This window comes from Lycorma delicatula, chromosome 12, assembly GCF_047948215.1.
Source record: "Lycorma delicatula isolate Av1 chromosome 12, ASM4794821v1, whole genome shotgun sequence".
NCBI classification, from domain to species: Eukaryota; Metazoa; Arthropoda; class Insecta; order Hemiptera; family Fulgoridae; genus Lycorma; species Lycorma delicatula.
Window position 1 is genome coordinate 73,629,293 of NC_134466.1, and position 16,370 is coordinate 73,645,662.

The window sequence follows — 16,370 nt, forward strand, 5'->3', positions numbered from 1 at the left end:
ACAAAATTTATGATAAATTTGACTATCATAAAATAAATCTCTTTGAATCATATTTTTCGTATCACAAACAGCTGGTAACACTCGTGTCATAGTGCATCGCCGTTCGAAGAATTAATAGAACTAAACTAATCGAAATATATTCGACGAACTTGTTTTACATGAAAGGGAATACTTCAATCCTTTTTAAACAGTATAAAATAAATATTATTTAAGTTGAGGATTATTTATTCAAACTTTAATTCGTGGTATTTAATGTCGTCAGTCGACAAATACCAAAGACAAAATGAAAATTGAAAAGTATACTGAAAACAGATTTTTTTGATCGACTCCAAAAGTTACATCGATTAATCGAACAATTGGATACAAAAAAACAATGTAATTATTATTTCGTATTGAATATTGAGTAAAGTAATAGAAAACGCCAGGAGGTAAGTAAAGTTTACTTACTTTTTGTGAAATAATGGGACCGAGTGATAATCGCCCTGTTGGAATATAGGAAATTAGTCATGATCAACAACAGACAGATATTCAGAATGATACAGAAGGCGTGGGTTCCACACACGTTTGTTCAGTAGAAGCCTTGAGAATCCATGGTGGTTGCTAACTGCCACCCAATTTCATTTTTTTACATATATTGCGGACTGTAAAGTGTGATTACGAACACCCTAATAGCACAGTAGTTTAATTGATATGCATTCCTTTCATGTGACATCCTCGTTAACATATATATGAAATCTGTTCTGTCACATAGTGGTTGGTAGTCATTAACGTTATTTTTATTAAGTGAAAAATGTGTGTTTTATATACGTGTCGTAAGTATATTAATATAACTAAATATAATACAGAAAACTCTATAATAACACATTTAATAATTAATCGTATTTGCATAGCTAGAAGGTAAGAAATCCTTACATTATTTTTGGTAAATTATAGAAGCTCACCCGTGATGGAGTAAGACTTCATAATTAGCAAACGGGAAATTAGACATGAACAACAAGAAACAGATATTCAGTCTTATTCTGGAGGCGATATACTTTGAAGTATTCTCAAACAAGTATAAGAAAAACAGTAAACATATTTATAGAAATAAGTAAATTTCGATGTGCTAGGGTTTTTTCAATTAAAATCTATCCTACATATATATTAAATTTTATGTACTGGTCGTGATTGTTCAGTTCTCTGAAAGATAGTTGTAGAAGGTTCTCGTAAACTTTCTATAAGAAGAGATAGATAATCTTTTATTTTTCTGTTAAATTTTTAACTTTTCCACAATGGCATCTTTGTACCACAGAAAATTAATGCAATCTGGCTTTACCAGAAACAGCGTAATAAATTTAGATGTTTAGTTAATCGTATGCTTCTCTCGAAATTTTCATCCAAAAAATCAGTTATGTGTTTATTAATGGTGCATAAGGGTTTATGAGAAGTTGCAGTATTAAAAGTTATACTGTCAAATGTTGCTGGCAGTTAGGTAAAAGGGAAAGTAGCTTGTCACTACAGTAAACAAATACTATGCTTGTGTTTAAAAACACAGTATAACGTTGAAATGTCATTTCATAATATGCTAATCGATAAGTATCAATTCTGGCATTTATCAGTTCAAGATGCTTGTGTGAGAGAGTTATAACTAGGGTCAGGTTAGGACACGCCTTTTTGACTCGCGTTCTTCTAATAGTTCATGGAAGACAGCCTTATTTTATGTTATACCCAGTGAATACTTTTCTTATAAAAAATATTGTATCATTTTTGGTAATAAAAAATTATGACCTCTACTGTTATTGTCTACTCATGTATATTTTTTGGAGATTTAGAAATTCATTTATACCATAAACTGTGGTTTTCATGTGGTGTTAGTTATAAATATAGATTATTTGTATAAAAAGTCATTTCCATACATAACAGACACAGGTTAGTGCATTAAAACCCGCTTTGATACATAAAAAGTCTTAACAATATAGTTAGTTCCAAGCTCTTGACTTCATCAGATGTTATGTTTGAGTAATATTTAATTTAACATGCTTATTTTAAATCACACTTTTGTAGTATATTAATATTACATTAAATTTTTTTTGCAGAGTATGGATGCACAAACTAATGATTCAGTTTTTGATGAAAATCCATTATCCTTGCCCGTTAAAAAAGAAAACATGCTTGAAACAGGGCAACAAGAACAATTGTTTGTACATCTTTAAAAGAGAGATGATCTTCTGACAATATTTAAACAAGTAAGCTATTTTCTTCTTTATCTTGTTTTAAGTTAAAAACATAAGACCTAGTTATTGTAAGAATTCTTATTTATGCTGTTCATTATGATATTTTTATTTATTGTTTATTGCTCACATATAATCATTTTGCATTTATGTCTAGAGATATTTTGGTTTATGGTGTAAAAAACATTTTAGTAGAGTATAGGGCGATATAATTTTTGGTAAATTATAGAAGCTCACCCGTGATGGAGTCAGATATCCGAATTAGCAAACGGAAAATTAGTCGTGAACAACAAGAGACAGATATTCAGTTTTATTCTGGAGGCGATATACTTTGAAGTATTCTCAAACAAGTAAAAGAAAAACAGTAAACATATTTATAGAAATAGGTAGATTTCGATGTGTTTGGGTTTTTTCAATTGAAGTCATATCCTACATATATATTAAATTTCTGAACTGGTCGTGATTGTTCAATTGTCTGAAAGATAGTTGTAGAAGGTTCTCGTAAACTTTCTATAAGAAAAGATAATCTCATATTTTTCTGTTAAATTTTTCACTTTTCCACAATGTCTTTTTTGTACCACAGAAAATTAATGCAGTCTGGCTTTACCAGAAACAGTGCAATAAATTTAGATGTTTAGTTAATCGTATGCTTCTCTTGAAATTTTCATCCAAAAAATCAGTAATATGTTTATTAATGGTGTATACGGGCTTATTATAGGCTGCAGTTTTACAAGTTTTCATGTCAAATGTTACTATGCCAGTTAATAAAAAGGGAAAGACGCTTGTCAATTACAGCAGCCGAATAGTATGCTTATGTTAAAAATACAGTATAACATTGAAATGTCATATTATGCTAATCGATAACTCTGGTGTTTGTCAGTCGGATTCTTGTGTGACAGAGTTATAACTCTATTATTATTAATCTATTATCTTATAATATTATATCTTTTTACCTCTGAAAATATTTTGATTCTGTAAAAATAAAAATTTCATCTTTTATACAAGTAAATTGGCTTCCATTAATACTTAAAAAACATGCAATAATCTTTGTTTAATTTAGCATCGAAGTCTATATACCCAGTGAATACTTTTCTTATGAAAAATATTGTATCATTTTAGGTAATAAAAAGTGATGATCTCTACTGTTATTGTCTACTCGTGTATATTTTTTGGAGTTTTAAAAATTCATTTATACCATAAACTGTGGTTTTCATGTGGTGTTATAAATATATATTATTTGTATAAAAAATCATTTCCAGCCATAACATACATGTTATTCCTTTAAAACCTGCTTTGATTAGTCACACTATAATAATAGAATATTATTATTACTTCATATTTTTTTTGCAGAGTATGGATTCACAAATTAGTGATTCAGTTTTGGAAGAAAATCCATTATCCTTGCCCATTAAAAAAGAAAGCACGCATGAAACAGGGCAACAAGAAGAATATTTATTTGTACATCTTGCCAAGACAGATGATGGTCTGTCAGTATTTAAACAAGTAAGATTTTTTCTTCTTTGTCTTGGTAAGTTAAAAACATAAAACCTAGTTATTATAAGAATTCTTAATTATTCTATTCATTATGATATTTTTATTTACATTTTATAGCCCACGTAACATTTTGCATTCATGTCTGACATGAGATATTTTGATATATAGTGTAAAAAACATTTATTAGTGCAGTATAGGGCGGTAAATAGCTTTGTTTAACAGATTGCATCTAACATTTTACGTTAGATAAACATTTTTTACAACAGTACATAACCAATAAAATACAGTAAGCAGATGCCGCATGCCTTAAACAAAGGTGATTAACATATTCATTTTATACCCACATTTAACATTTATACCCACTTTTAAAAGAGTACAAAGCTATCCCCTTGCCTTTATGAACCATGTTTAGTTACGAAAAACTTTGTTATCGGTTTCGATAATCCTTATTCTATGTCAATGCATTTTTGTTTCTAAACAAGGTTGATATGTTTTTTTATATTTACACCAACAACCTGTTTCTTTTACCAAACTATTTAGATTGTGGTTAAGCGCATTTTTCTATTCTATTAATTTACTTACAGTGCCTACAATATTTCACTTTTCTGGCACCATCATGTGCCAATATATTGAAAGGTTCCAGTTGAATATTATTATAGAAGTACTGAAATGGATGAGTTATTTCTATGAAAATCAATTTGTTTTATCATTGTAAGAAACATAGTAGATATATTTTTAATAGTTGTTAATTATATAAAGATAATAAATTATTATTATTATTATTACTTTATGTTTTCTGCAGAGTATGGATGCACAAACTGATAGTTCATTTTTTGATGAAGATCCATTATCTTCCAGTATTAAACAAGAAATCAAGCATGAAACAGAGCGAACAGAACATTTGATTGCTACTGTTGTTATGACAGATGATAAACCGACAACATCTAGACAAGTAAGATATTTTCATTTACTTTTTGATGGTTTACCTAATATTTAGCATTCTTGTTTAACACTTGATATTTTAACTAAAATCTTAAAAAAGTGTTATCAAACTGTATGTGAAATGATAAAACCGTATTTGTAGAATTGACAAGTCACATGTCACTCCTGAAAACTCATGGCTTTTGATAAAGAATAAACATTCAGACAGTGGTTTTATATGAGGTTTCTTGTTTCTATCTTTATAGTGCCAAAATATACTGTTTCACATCACACAACAAACCTACTGAAATGCAGCTGATATATTCTTGCAAGTAAATTTATAATCTTTTCACAGAAACCAGTTTTATAAAGAACATTGGTGTCCTCAGAGAAACTACTTCATTGTGTCTCTTATGGTACTGTAAATGTGGCATGGCCATAACAAATTCTGTGACATAACAAACTGTTTACTACCTCCCAAATGACAGCATATATATTTTTAATAGAAGTTAATTATATAAAGATAATAAATTATTATTATTATTACTTTATGTTTTGCTGCAGAGTATGGATGCACAAACTGATAGTTCATTTTTTGATGAAGATCCATTATCTTCCAGTATTAAACAAGAAATCAAGCATGAAACAGAGCGAACAGAACATTTGATTGCTACTGTTGCTATGACAGATGATAAACCAACAACATCTAGACAAGTAAGATATTTTCATTTACTTTTTGATGTATGTTATTTACCTACAAGAGTGAGTTACACATTTCTCAAGAATTGTTATAATGTTTCTAAATCACATATATTCAGATTCATACCACAAGTTTTTAATGCGATTTATAACCTGCTGAGGTATAAACTGAGTTATTTAAAAGATTCTTAAATGCGTTCTGATTTTAAGAAAACTCTATGAGCAACAAATAGATCTTTAAAAACATAACAAAATTAATGAACATGTGGCAATGACATTTAGTGTTAGCTAGTGAACATCACTTCAGGTCAATTATGGATGTGTTGTAGTATCAAAGCTACAGTTCATTGTGTCAAGGTTTATGAAAAACTCTTGCCCAATCTTGGCCTGTGATAAAACAGTACAATAGCATCTTAGCCTTAATTAACACCTGAGATTCAAATTCAATAACACATCATTTAGAAAAAATTAGTTGATTATGAAGTTACTTATTTTTCTTCAACAGTCAACATTGATAAAATTTTGAGTAGTGATGAAAGCATCTCTTTATAAATAAATTCTATAAATTTCATTGTTAAGATCTCTAAAAGTGAAAGTGAAAAAAATAAAAACATCAAACATATTCTTGGAAATAGGCAGATTTCTATGTGCTTGTGTTTTTTTAAATGAAATCATATTCTACATATAAATTATTATTTTGATTAAATTTAATGTACTTGTCGTGATTGTTCAGTTCTCTGAAAGATAGTTGTAGAAGGTTCTCGTAAACTTTCTGTACAAAGAGATACTCTCATATTTTTCTGTTAAATTTTTCACTTTTCCACAATGTCTTCCGTGTAACACAGAAAATTAATGTAGTCAGGCATCACCAGAAACGGTATAATAAATTTAGATGTTTAGTTAATCGTATGCTTCTCTTGAAATTTTCATCCAAAAAATCAGTAATATGTTTATTAATGGTGTATACGGGCTTATTATAGGCTGCAGTTTTACAAGTTTTCATGTCAAATGTTACTATGCCAGTTAATAAAAAGGGAAAGACGCTTGTCAATTACAGCAGCCGAATAGTATGCTTATGTTAAAAATACAGTATAACATTGAAATGTCATATTATGCTAATCGATAACTCTGGTGTTTGTCAGTCGGATTCTTGTGTGACAGAGTTATAACTCTATTATTATTAATCTATTATCTTATAATATTATATCTTTTTACCTCTGAAAATATTTTGATTCTGTAAAAATAAAAATTTCATCTTTTATACAAGTAAATTGGCTTCCATTAATACTTAAAAAACATGCAATAATCTTTGTTTAATTTAGCATCGAAGTCTATATACCCAGTGAATACTTTTCTTATGAAAAATATTGTATCATTTTAGGTAATAAAAAGTGATGATCTCTACTGTTATTGTCTACTCGTGTATATTTTTTGGAGTTTTAAAAATTCATTTATACCATAAACTGTGGTTTTCATGTGGTGTTAGTTATAAATATATATTATTTGTATAAAAAATCATTTCCAGCCATAACATACATGTTATTCCTTTAAAACCTGCTTTGATTAGTCACACTATAATAATAGAATATTATTATTACTTCATTTTTTTTTTGCAGAGTATGGATGCACAAATTAGTGATTCAGTTTTGGAAGAAAATCCATTATCCTTGCCCATTAAAAAAGAAAGCACGCATGAAACAGGGCAACAAGAAGAATATTTATTTGTACGTCTTGCCAAGACAGATGATGGTCTGTCAGTATTTAAACAAGTAAGATTTTTTCTTCTTTGTCTTGGTAAGTTAAAAACATAAAACCTAGTTATTATAAGAATTCTTAATTATTCTATTCATTATGATATTTTTATTTACATTTTATAACCCACGTAACATTTTGCATTCATGTCTGACATGAGATATTTTGATATATAGTGTAAAAAACATTTATTAGTGCAGTATAGGGCGGTAAATAGCTTTGTTTAACAGATTGCATCTAACATTTTACGTTAGATAAACATTTTTTACAACAGTACATAACCAATAAAATACAGTAAGCAGATGCCGCATGCCTTAAACAAAGGTGATTAACATATTCATTTTATACCCACATTTAACATTTATACCCACTTTTAAAAGAGTACAAAGCTATCCCCTTGCCTTTATGAACCATGTTTAGTTACGAAAAACTTTGTTATCGGTTTCGATAATCCTTATTCTATGTCAATGCATTTTTGTTTCTAAACAAGGTTGATATGTTTTTTTATATTTACACCAACAACCTGTTTCTTTTACCAAACTATTTAGATTGTGGTTAAGCGCATTTTTCTATTCTATTAATTTACTTACAGTGCCTACAATATTTCACTTTTCTGGCACCATCATGTGCCAATATATTGAAAGGTTCCAGTTGAATATTATTATAGAAGTACTGAAATGGATGAGTTATTTCTATGAAAATCAATTTGTTTTATCATTGTAAGAAACATAGTAGATATATTTTTAATAGATGTTAATTATATAAAGATAATAAATTATTATTATTATTATTACTTTATGTTTTCTGCAGAGTATGGATGCACAAACTGATAGTTCATTTTTTGATGAAGATCCATTATCTTCCAGTATTAAACAAGAAATCAAGCATGAAACAGAGCGAACAGAACATTTGATTGCTACTGTTGCTATGACAGATGATAAACCGACAACATCTAGACAAGTAAGATATTTTCATTTACTTTTTGATGTATGTTATTTACCTACAAGAGTGAGTTACACATTTCTCAAGAATTGTTATAATGTTTCTAAATCACATATATTCAGATTCATACCACAAGTTTTTAATGCGATTTATAACCTGCTGAGGTATAAACTGAGTTATTTAAAAGATTCTTAAATGCGTTCTGATTTTAAGAAAACTCTATGAGCAACAAATAGATCTTTAAAAACATAACAAAATTAATGAACATGTGGCAATGACATTTAGTGTTAGCTAGTGAACATCACTTCAGGTCAATTATGGATGTGTTGTAGTATCAAAGCTACAGTTCATTGTGTCAAGGTTTATGAAAAACTCTTGCCCAATCTTGGCCTGTGATAAAACAGTACAATAGCATCTTAGCCTTAATTAACACCTGAGATTCAAATTCAATAACACATCATTTAGAAAAAATTAGTTGATTATGAAGTTACTTATTTTTCTTCAACAGTCAACATTGATAAAATTTTGAGTAGTGATGAAAGCATCTCTTTATAAATAAATTCTATAAATTTCATTGTTAAGATCTCTAAAAGTGAAAGTGAAAAAAATAAAAACATCAAACATATTCTTGGAAATAGGCAGATTTCTATGTGCTTGTGTTTTTTTAAATGAAATCATATTCTACATATAAATTATTATTTTGATTAAATTTAATGTACTTGTCGTGATTGTTCAGTTCTCTGAAAGATAGTTGTAGAAGGTTCTCGTAAACTTTCTGTACAAAGAGATACTCTCATATTTTTCTGTTAAATTTTTCACTTTTCCACAATGTCTTCCGTGTAACACAGAAAATTAATGTAGTCAGGCATCACCAGAAACGGTATAATAAATTTAGATGTTTAGTTAATCGTTTGCTTCTCTTGAAATATTCACCCAAAAAATCAGTAATGTGTTTATTAATGGTGCATATGGGCTTATGAGAGGCTGCAGTTTTACAAGTTTTCATGTCAAATGTTACTATGCCAGTTAATTAAAAGGGAAAGACGCTTGTCAATTACAGTAGCTGAATAGTATGCTTGTGTTAAAAATACAGTATAACATTGAAATGTCATATGTCATATTATGCTAATCGATAAGTATCAACTCTGGCGTTTGTCAGTCGGATGCTTGTGTGACAGAGTTATAACTAGGGTCAGGTTAGGACACTCCTTTTTGACTCGTGTTCTTCTAATACTTCATGGAAGACAGCCTTATTTTATGTTACTGGTATCTTAACTCTTGAATTATCTTTTTACCTCTGAAAATGTTTTGATGCTGTAAAAATTAAATTTTCATTATTTATACAAGTGAATTGGCTTCCATTAATACTTAAAAAACATGCGATAACCTTTGTTTAATTTAGCATCGAAGTCTATATACCCAGTGAATACTTTACTTATGAAAAATATTGTATTATTTTAGGTAATAAAAAGTGATGATCTGTACTGTTATTGCATACTCATGTATATTTTTGGAAATTTAGAAATTCATTTATACCATAAACTCTGGTTTTTCATTATTATATGGTTAGTTATAAATATAGATTATTTGTATAAAAAATCATTTGCAGACATAACCGACACGTGTTAGTGCTTTAAAACCTGCTTTGATAGTCATACTATTATAATAGAATATTATTATTACTTCATTCTTTTTTTTGCAGAGTATGTATGCACAAACTAGTCATTCAGTTTTGGAAGAAAATACATTATCCTTGCCCATTAAAAACGAAAACACACATGAAAAAGGACAACAAGAATATTTGTTTGTACATCTTGCCAAGACAGATGATGGTCTGGCAATATTTAAACAAGTAAACTTTTTTCTTCTTTGTCTTGGTTTAAGTTAAAAACATAAAACCTAGTTAGAAGAATTCTTAATTATTCTATTCATTATGATATTTTTATTTACTGTTTATAGCCTACACATCATCATTTTGCATTTATATCTGGCTTGAGATATTTTGATTTATAGTCCAAAAAACATATATTATTGGAGTATAGGGGGGCGGTAAATTGCTTTGTTTAACAGATTGCATCTAACATTTTACATTAGATAAACATTTTGTACAACAGTACATAAGAAATAAAATACAGTGAGCAGATGCCTCATGCCTTAAACAAAGTTGATTAACATATTCATTTTATACCCACATTTAACATTGTTTATAAAAAGTGTACAAAGCTATCCTTGCCTTCATGAACCATGTTTAGTTACAAGAAACTTTATTAAAGGTTTCGATAATCCTTATTCTATGTCACTGCATTTTTGTTTCCAAACTAGGTTGATGTTTTATTTTATATTTACACCAGCAACCTGTTTCTTTTACCAAACCATTTAGATTGTGGTTAGAAACCTTGTTGGTAAGAAATCGTTACGTATTTTTTGTGAAATTATAGACCCCCACCCGTGATGGCGTCAGACTTCCTAATTAGCAAATAGAAAATTAGTCGTGAACAATATGAGAGATATTCAGAATTATTCTGGAGGTGAAATACTTTGAAGTATTCTGAAACAAGTTTAATAAAAACATTAAACTTATTTATAGAAATAGGCAGATTTCGATGTGCTTGTGTTTTTTCAGTTGAAATCATATCCTACATATATATTAAATTTTTGATTAAGTTTGATGTACTGGTTGTGATTGTTCAATTGTCTAAAAGGTACTTGTAGAAGGTTCTCGTAAACTTTCTACAAGAAGAGATAATCTCATATTTAAAATTTTTAACTTTTCCACAATCGCTTCTTTGTAGTACAGAAAATTAATGCAGTCTGGCTTTACCAGAAACAGTGTAATAAATTTAGATCTTTAGTTAATCGTAAGCTTCTCCTGAAATTTTCATCCGAAAAATCTGTAATGTGTTTATTAATGGTTGGTTGATAATGGCATATGTGAGGCTGTAGTTTTACAAGCTTTTCATGTCAAATGTTACTATGACAGATTAATTAAAAGGAAAAGAAGCTTGTCAATTACTGTAGCCAAATCGAATAGTATGCTTATGTTAACAACACAGTGTAACATTGCAATGTCATGTCATATTATGCTAATCAATAACTATCGATTCTGGCATTTGTCAGTTCAAGGTGCTTGTTTGATGGAGTTATAAGTAGGATCTGGGTAGGACACTCCCTTTGGACTCCTGTTCTTCTAATAGATTGTGGAATACAGCCTTATTTTATGTTACTGGCATCTTAATTCTTTAATTATATTTTTACATGTGAAAATTTTTTGATTCTGTAAAAATTAAATTTTCTACTTTTATACAACTGAATTGGCTTCCATTATTACTTAAAAAAATGCAATAATCCTTTTTTAATTTAGCATCAATGTCTATGTACCTAGTGAAAACTTTTCTTTTACAAAAAATTGTACCATTGTAGGTAATAAAAAAACGATGACCTCTATTGTTATCGTTAATTAATTCTTAATTATTCGATTCATGATAATATTTTTATTTATTGTTTATAGCCCACGTAACATTTTGCATTCATGTCTGACATGAGATATTTTGATATATAGTGTAAAAGACATTTATTAGTGCTGTATAAAGGGTTAAATAGCTTTGTTTAACAGATTACATCTTAACATTTTACATTAGATAAAACATTTTGTACAACAAGACGTAACAAATATAATACAGTGAGCTGATGCCTCATGCCTTAAACAAAGGTGACTAACATATTCATTTTATACCCACATTTAACATTGTTTATGAAAATGTTTTAAAAGAGTAGAAAGCTATCCCTGCCTTTATGAAGGGTATCGATAATGCTTATTCTATGTCACAGCATTATTGTTTCCAAACAAGGTTGATGTGTTTTTTTATATTTACACCAACAACCTGTTTCTTTTACCAAACTATTTAGATTGTGGTTAAGCGCATTTTTCTATTGATCTATTAATTTACTTACAGTGCCTACAATATTTCACTTTTCTGGCACCATCATGTGCCAATATATTGAAAGGTTCCAGTTGAATATTATTATAGAAGTACTGAAATGGATGAGTTATTTCTATGAAAATCAATTTGTTTTATCATTGTCAGAAAAATAGTAGATATATTTTTAATAGATGTTAATTACATAAAGATAATAAATTATTATTATTATTATTATTTCTTTATGTTTTGCTGCAGAGTATGGATGCACAAACTGATAGTTCATTTTTTGATGAAGATCCATTATCTTTCAGTATTAAACAAGAAATCAAGCATGAAATAGAGCGAACAGAACATTTGATATCTCCTGTTGCTATGACAGATAATAAACCTACAACATCTAGACAAGTAAGATATTTTCATTTACTTTTTGATGGTTTACCTAATATTTAGCATTCTTGTTTAACATTAGATAATTTGATTAAAAGCTTAAAAAAGTGATACCAAACTGTATGTGAAATGATAAAAAGTTACGTGTAGGATTGTATGATTGACAAGTCACAAGTCGCTCCTGGAAACTCGTGGCTTTTGATGAAGAATAAACATTCCGAGCGTGGTTTTATATAAGGTCTCTTGTTTCTTTCCTGATAGTGTCAAAATATACTGTTCCTCATCACACAACAAACCTACTGAAATGCAGCTGATATATTCTTGCAAGTAAATTTATAATCTATTCACAGAAACCAGTTTTAAAAATAACATTGTTGTCCTCAGAGAAACTACTTCATTGTGTCTCTTATGGTACTGTAAATGTGGCATGGCTATAACAAATTCTGTGACATAACAAACTGTTTACTACCACCCAATTGACAGCATGTTGTATTATTACTGTTAAAATATCCATAAAACATAGAAATGAATAAACGTAAGTAATATTGTACTTCATACTATTCCTATTGGTCTTTGATAACAGCCATGAGGCTACTCTTCCAGGATCTATACTTCATGCATAGTTTTTAGTGTGGTATTTATTCTGAGCGTTCCTTGTGATTTTTAATCTGTTTTTATGCTATATTTCTCTAGGATTTTTCAGTATTCATTGATTAGAATGTTTTTTTCATGTGTTTTAAATTATATTCGGTAATTATAATAAAATGATTATACGATAGTAATAAGAGTATTGCATGATATAAATCTGAAAATTAGTAGAATGTATTGAAATGCCACTATTTTTTACAAAAAAAAATTGCCTCTTTGAAACCATGGAGTGCATCAGCTTTCTCAAAACAATTTCTTAGAGTTTCTTTTCACTGACATATTTAGAAAAGTTCTGTTTTAAGTACATGAACCAGGAGTATTGTCCACGTCCTTGACGAAATTGTTCATTAATTCTTGTTTTGATATGTAACAGAGTAGATACACATTTTTAGGCCATGGGTTTAGGCTGTTCTTTTCTAATAAAATGTTTTTTTCTGTCCCTAGTATCCCATTCACACAATAAACATCAGTAGTTTGTGTAACTAAGCTGCAGACCAAGAATAAATGCAATCATTTTCAAATCACCACAAATACTCCATTTTGAAACTGCATATTGAAGCTTTTCCAATATAGATTTAAAGTTTTCATAAGTTTCTTTCATAGTAGCAGAGTGGGCCACAGGTACTGATGGGAATTTATTGCCATTATGCAGAAGCACAGCTTTTAAACTAACTTTAGAGGAATCTATGATGAACAAGTGCCATTCTGTTGGGTTATGTTCATTACAAAGTGGCTGCATAAGAGAAGAAATGTCATTACAAAACACTAAGGCACTTTCTTCAGAAAAATAACTTTAAATTCAGAATGATTACGATAAATGCTACATATCGTATTCCTTTATAAGAAGATTCCATCCTTTTTGCCGGGAAGCAAGCATTCCAGATTGTTTTTTGGATACGTTAAATCTTTTATGAGTTCGTTAATTTTTACTTGAATCAGTAAATGAGGCTCAGATGACATGCTTTGTTCATAAGTTGTATTACCAGAATCTGTTTATTTTTCTTTCTTACGTCCACCAGACTCTGAGCTCCCTTCGTCTAATGTCACATGTTCTGGATACTTTGGTGTTGTCAATTCTTCGCAGTATGGATCTGTTCACATTGCAGATTGTAAGTTTGATTACAACACTGTATGTTTTGATTTTGATGTAATCCCTTTAATGTTTGTTAAGCAGAAATAACAGTCAAAAGAGTGATTTTTGGGTTCCCTCCAAATCATAGGAAGAGCTATGGCATGTGGCGCTTACATTTTTCCACACAGTGAGAAACCTAGAACATGATAAACAACAGATATATGGGACCCAGGCCCTTGTTTTCAAGTTCAAGAAAGTAAAGTGATTTAACTAATATAATACAGATTCCTTCTCCAGTATCTTAACATCAATTTTTTTTCATGAAAATATTTTTGAAAACGTTATTCAATAATTTGGAAAACTGCTGCCAGTGAACATTGCATTAATAATTTTGTAATCCGTAAATTTGTTAAAAAGAAGATACAGTTTGCACAAAACCCCTCAAAGAATGATAACAAGATAGAGATCAGATCTAAAAGTACTAGAGTAAAACTCAAAATTATAAAAATAATTTATTTACACACAGTAAAAAAAGTTTTTTAATGATTTCTCAATTGAAGTTGAAGCTTAACATATAATCATATAAACACATCACGAGGTAACCGAATTTTAATGAGTAGTAGTATTTTAAATCTAGTTTTAAAATAACTATTTTTTCTTACTTAGTTTTGTTAGAACCAAGGGTTTTGCAGAATTGTAAAACAGCTTATAGTAACAATGCTGAACATGTGCTCATCCAGTGAGGTGATTGCATAATCCCTTTTTCCGTTTATCCAACTGAGTTTTTTAAACACTAAACTAACCTGTGGTACATTGAGATGTTGTACTATACAATCCCTTAAGATTTACCCTAAATTTACAAAGAAGTATGATTAGCTCACAGAAGAAAGTAACTGAATACAACTTCACTTCTAAATTTCTTAAGGAAGCTCATCATGGGATACTTTTATCATGAGATTGATTTTGCAACTTCAAGTGCCAAATATCTCATGTAATGTTGCCAATAACGATGGTCAACATGATTTTTGACTCACGAGTACCAATAGGTGTATTTAATGCAGTTCTTTATGCTGTTTTCAAATATGTATTCGTAATTTCTCAATTACCTGCAGCTTCTTTGTTATTTTAATTTTTTTAAATATAAAAAAAATTTTTTTTTGTCAATTTTCAACTAAAAGATCATAGAAAATTATAAATATGATTGAATCAAATGAGCTAACTCAAATAGTAGTGTTGCTATTGTTGTGTAGATTTAGACGTGTATAAATATGTACAAATGTTACCTAGTGCAGCGTAGTCATCGGAACAATGCCAGTTATGAGATAGTAGTGAACCAGTAAACATGTCATTGTAAGTGCTTTGTGTGTTTGAATTATTGTGTATTACATATTTACAATTTTATTTCTTTTAATTAGTCGTTAGTTACAAAATGTCTAGAGTTTTTTAAATCATTTAACTTCTTTTTTTATGGATGTGGTGAAGTAATGCTCTAGTCCCAAAGGCGAAACCCTTACTCTGTTACTTAAAGTGTAATGAACTTTATTTTGGGTGTAAAGTCAAGACCAAACAAGGGCCCGGATCCCATATATATCTGTTGTTTAGCATGTTCTAGGCTTCTCACTGTATGGAAAAATGCCACATGCGATTGTTAAATTTACTAAAATTACTCTTTTGACTAAATGATTTCTTACAAAAATTACAAGTGAATTTCTTCTCAACTGTATTAGTAGAGATAGATATGTGTTTTTAAATTACTCCGTCGAATAAACATTTTTTAGGAAAATTATATGTTACGTTTTTTGACAACATGAATAGTTAAGTGTGACTCTAAAGTAGATCTCTGAGTGAAAGACTCCTTACAAAAAACACATAACAAAAATTACTGTAGTTTAATTCTGTTAATATTAACTGAAAATAGAACCCTGGCAATAAGTGTAGATATTTTCCAAACTCATCCCCAGATTAAGATATTGGTCATTACATTTGTTCTTAAAACATCAAAGACAGAGAAGAGTAATAAGATCGGTTTATCATTTTTATTAGATATTCATCTACTGGAAGAATTGAATGAAATGAAAAATAAGAGAAAACAAGCTTAGTACTGGATGGGTGAGTCAAGTAAATAATGAAAGAATTATATACTGAAGGTCCAAAATTATATTAATTGACCATGAAGATGTCAAACAAATTATTTTAATTTCTCTTTAATACCTTCTGATGCACAAAAATGAGAGTGCCATGAGAAAAGCAGTGTATGATGAGATAAAACTTGAAATAATTGTATGTTATTTATCTACAAGATTGAGCTATACATTTCTAGAGAAA

General features: G+C 29.2%; 2 protein-coding genes across 2 annotated transcripts in view; both read left to right on the top strand.

Moving 5' to 3' along the window:
• The first annotated feature begins 577 nt into the window (after nt 1-577).
• Nucleotides 578-16,370, top strand: part of LOC142332812 (uncharacterized) — an 85,898-nt gene continuing 70,105 nt past the window's right edge. The window contains exons 1-6 of the mRNA XM_075379427.1: nt 578-753; nt 3,561-3,713; nt 4,507-4,656; nt 5,190-5,339; nt 6,941-7,093; nt 7,887-8,036. Coding sequence (XP_075235542.1) covers nt 3,564-3,713; nt 4,507-4,656; nt 5,190-5,339; nt 6,941-7,093; nt 7,887-8,036 — 753 coding nt within the window. The 5' untranslated portion in view covers nt 578-753; nt 3,561-3,563. The remainder of the gene's footprint in view (nt 754-3,560; nt 3,714-4,506; nt 4,657-5,189; nt 5,340-6,940; nt 7,094-7,886; nt 8,037-16,370) is intronic.
• The window catches only part of LOC142333316 (uncharacterized), a 30,156-nt gene continuing 23,509 nt past the window's right edge, over nt 9,724-16,370 (top strand). The window contains exons 1-2 of the mRNA XM_075380338.1: nt 9,724-9,870; nt 12,194-12,343. Of these exons, the coding sequence (XP_075236453.1) occupies nt 9,724-9,870; nt 12,194-12,343 (297 nt within the window). The remainder of the gene's footprint in view (nt 9,871-12,193; nt 12,344-16,370) is intronic.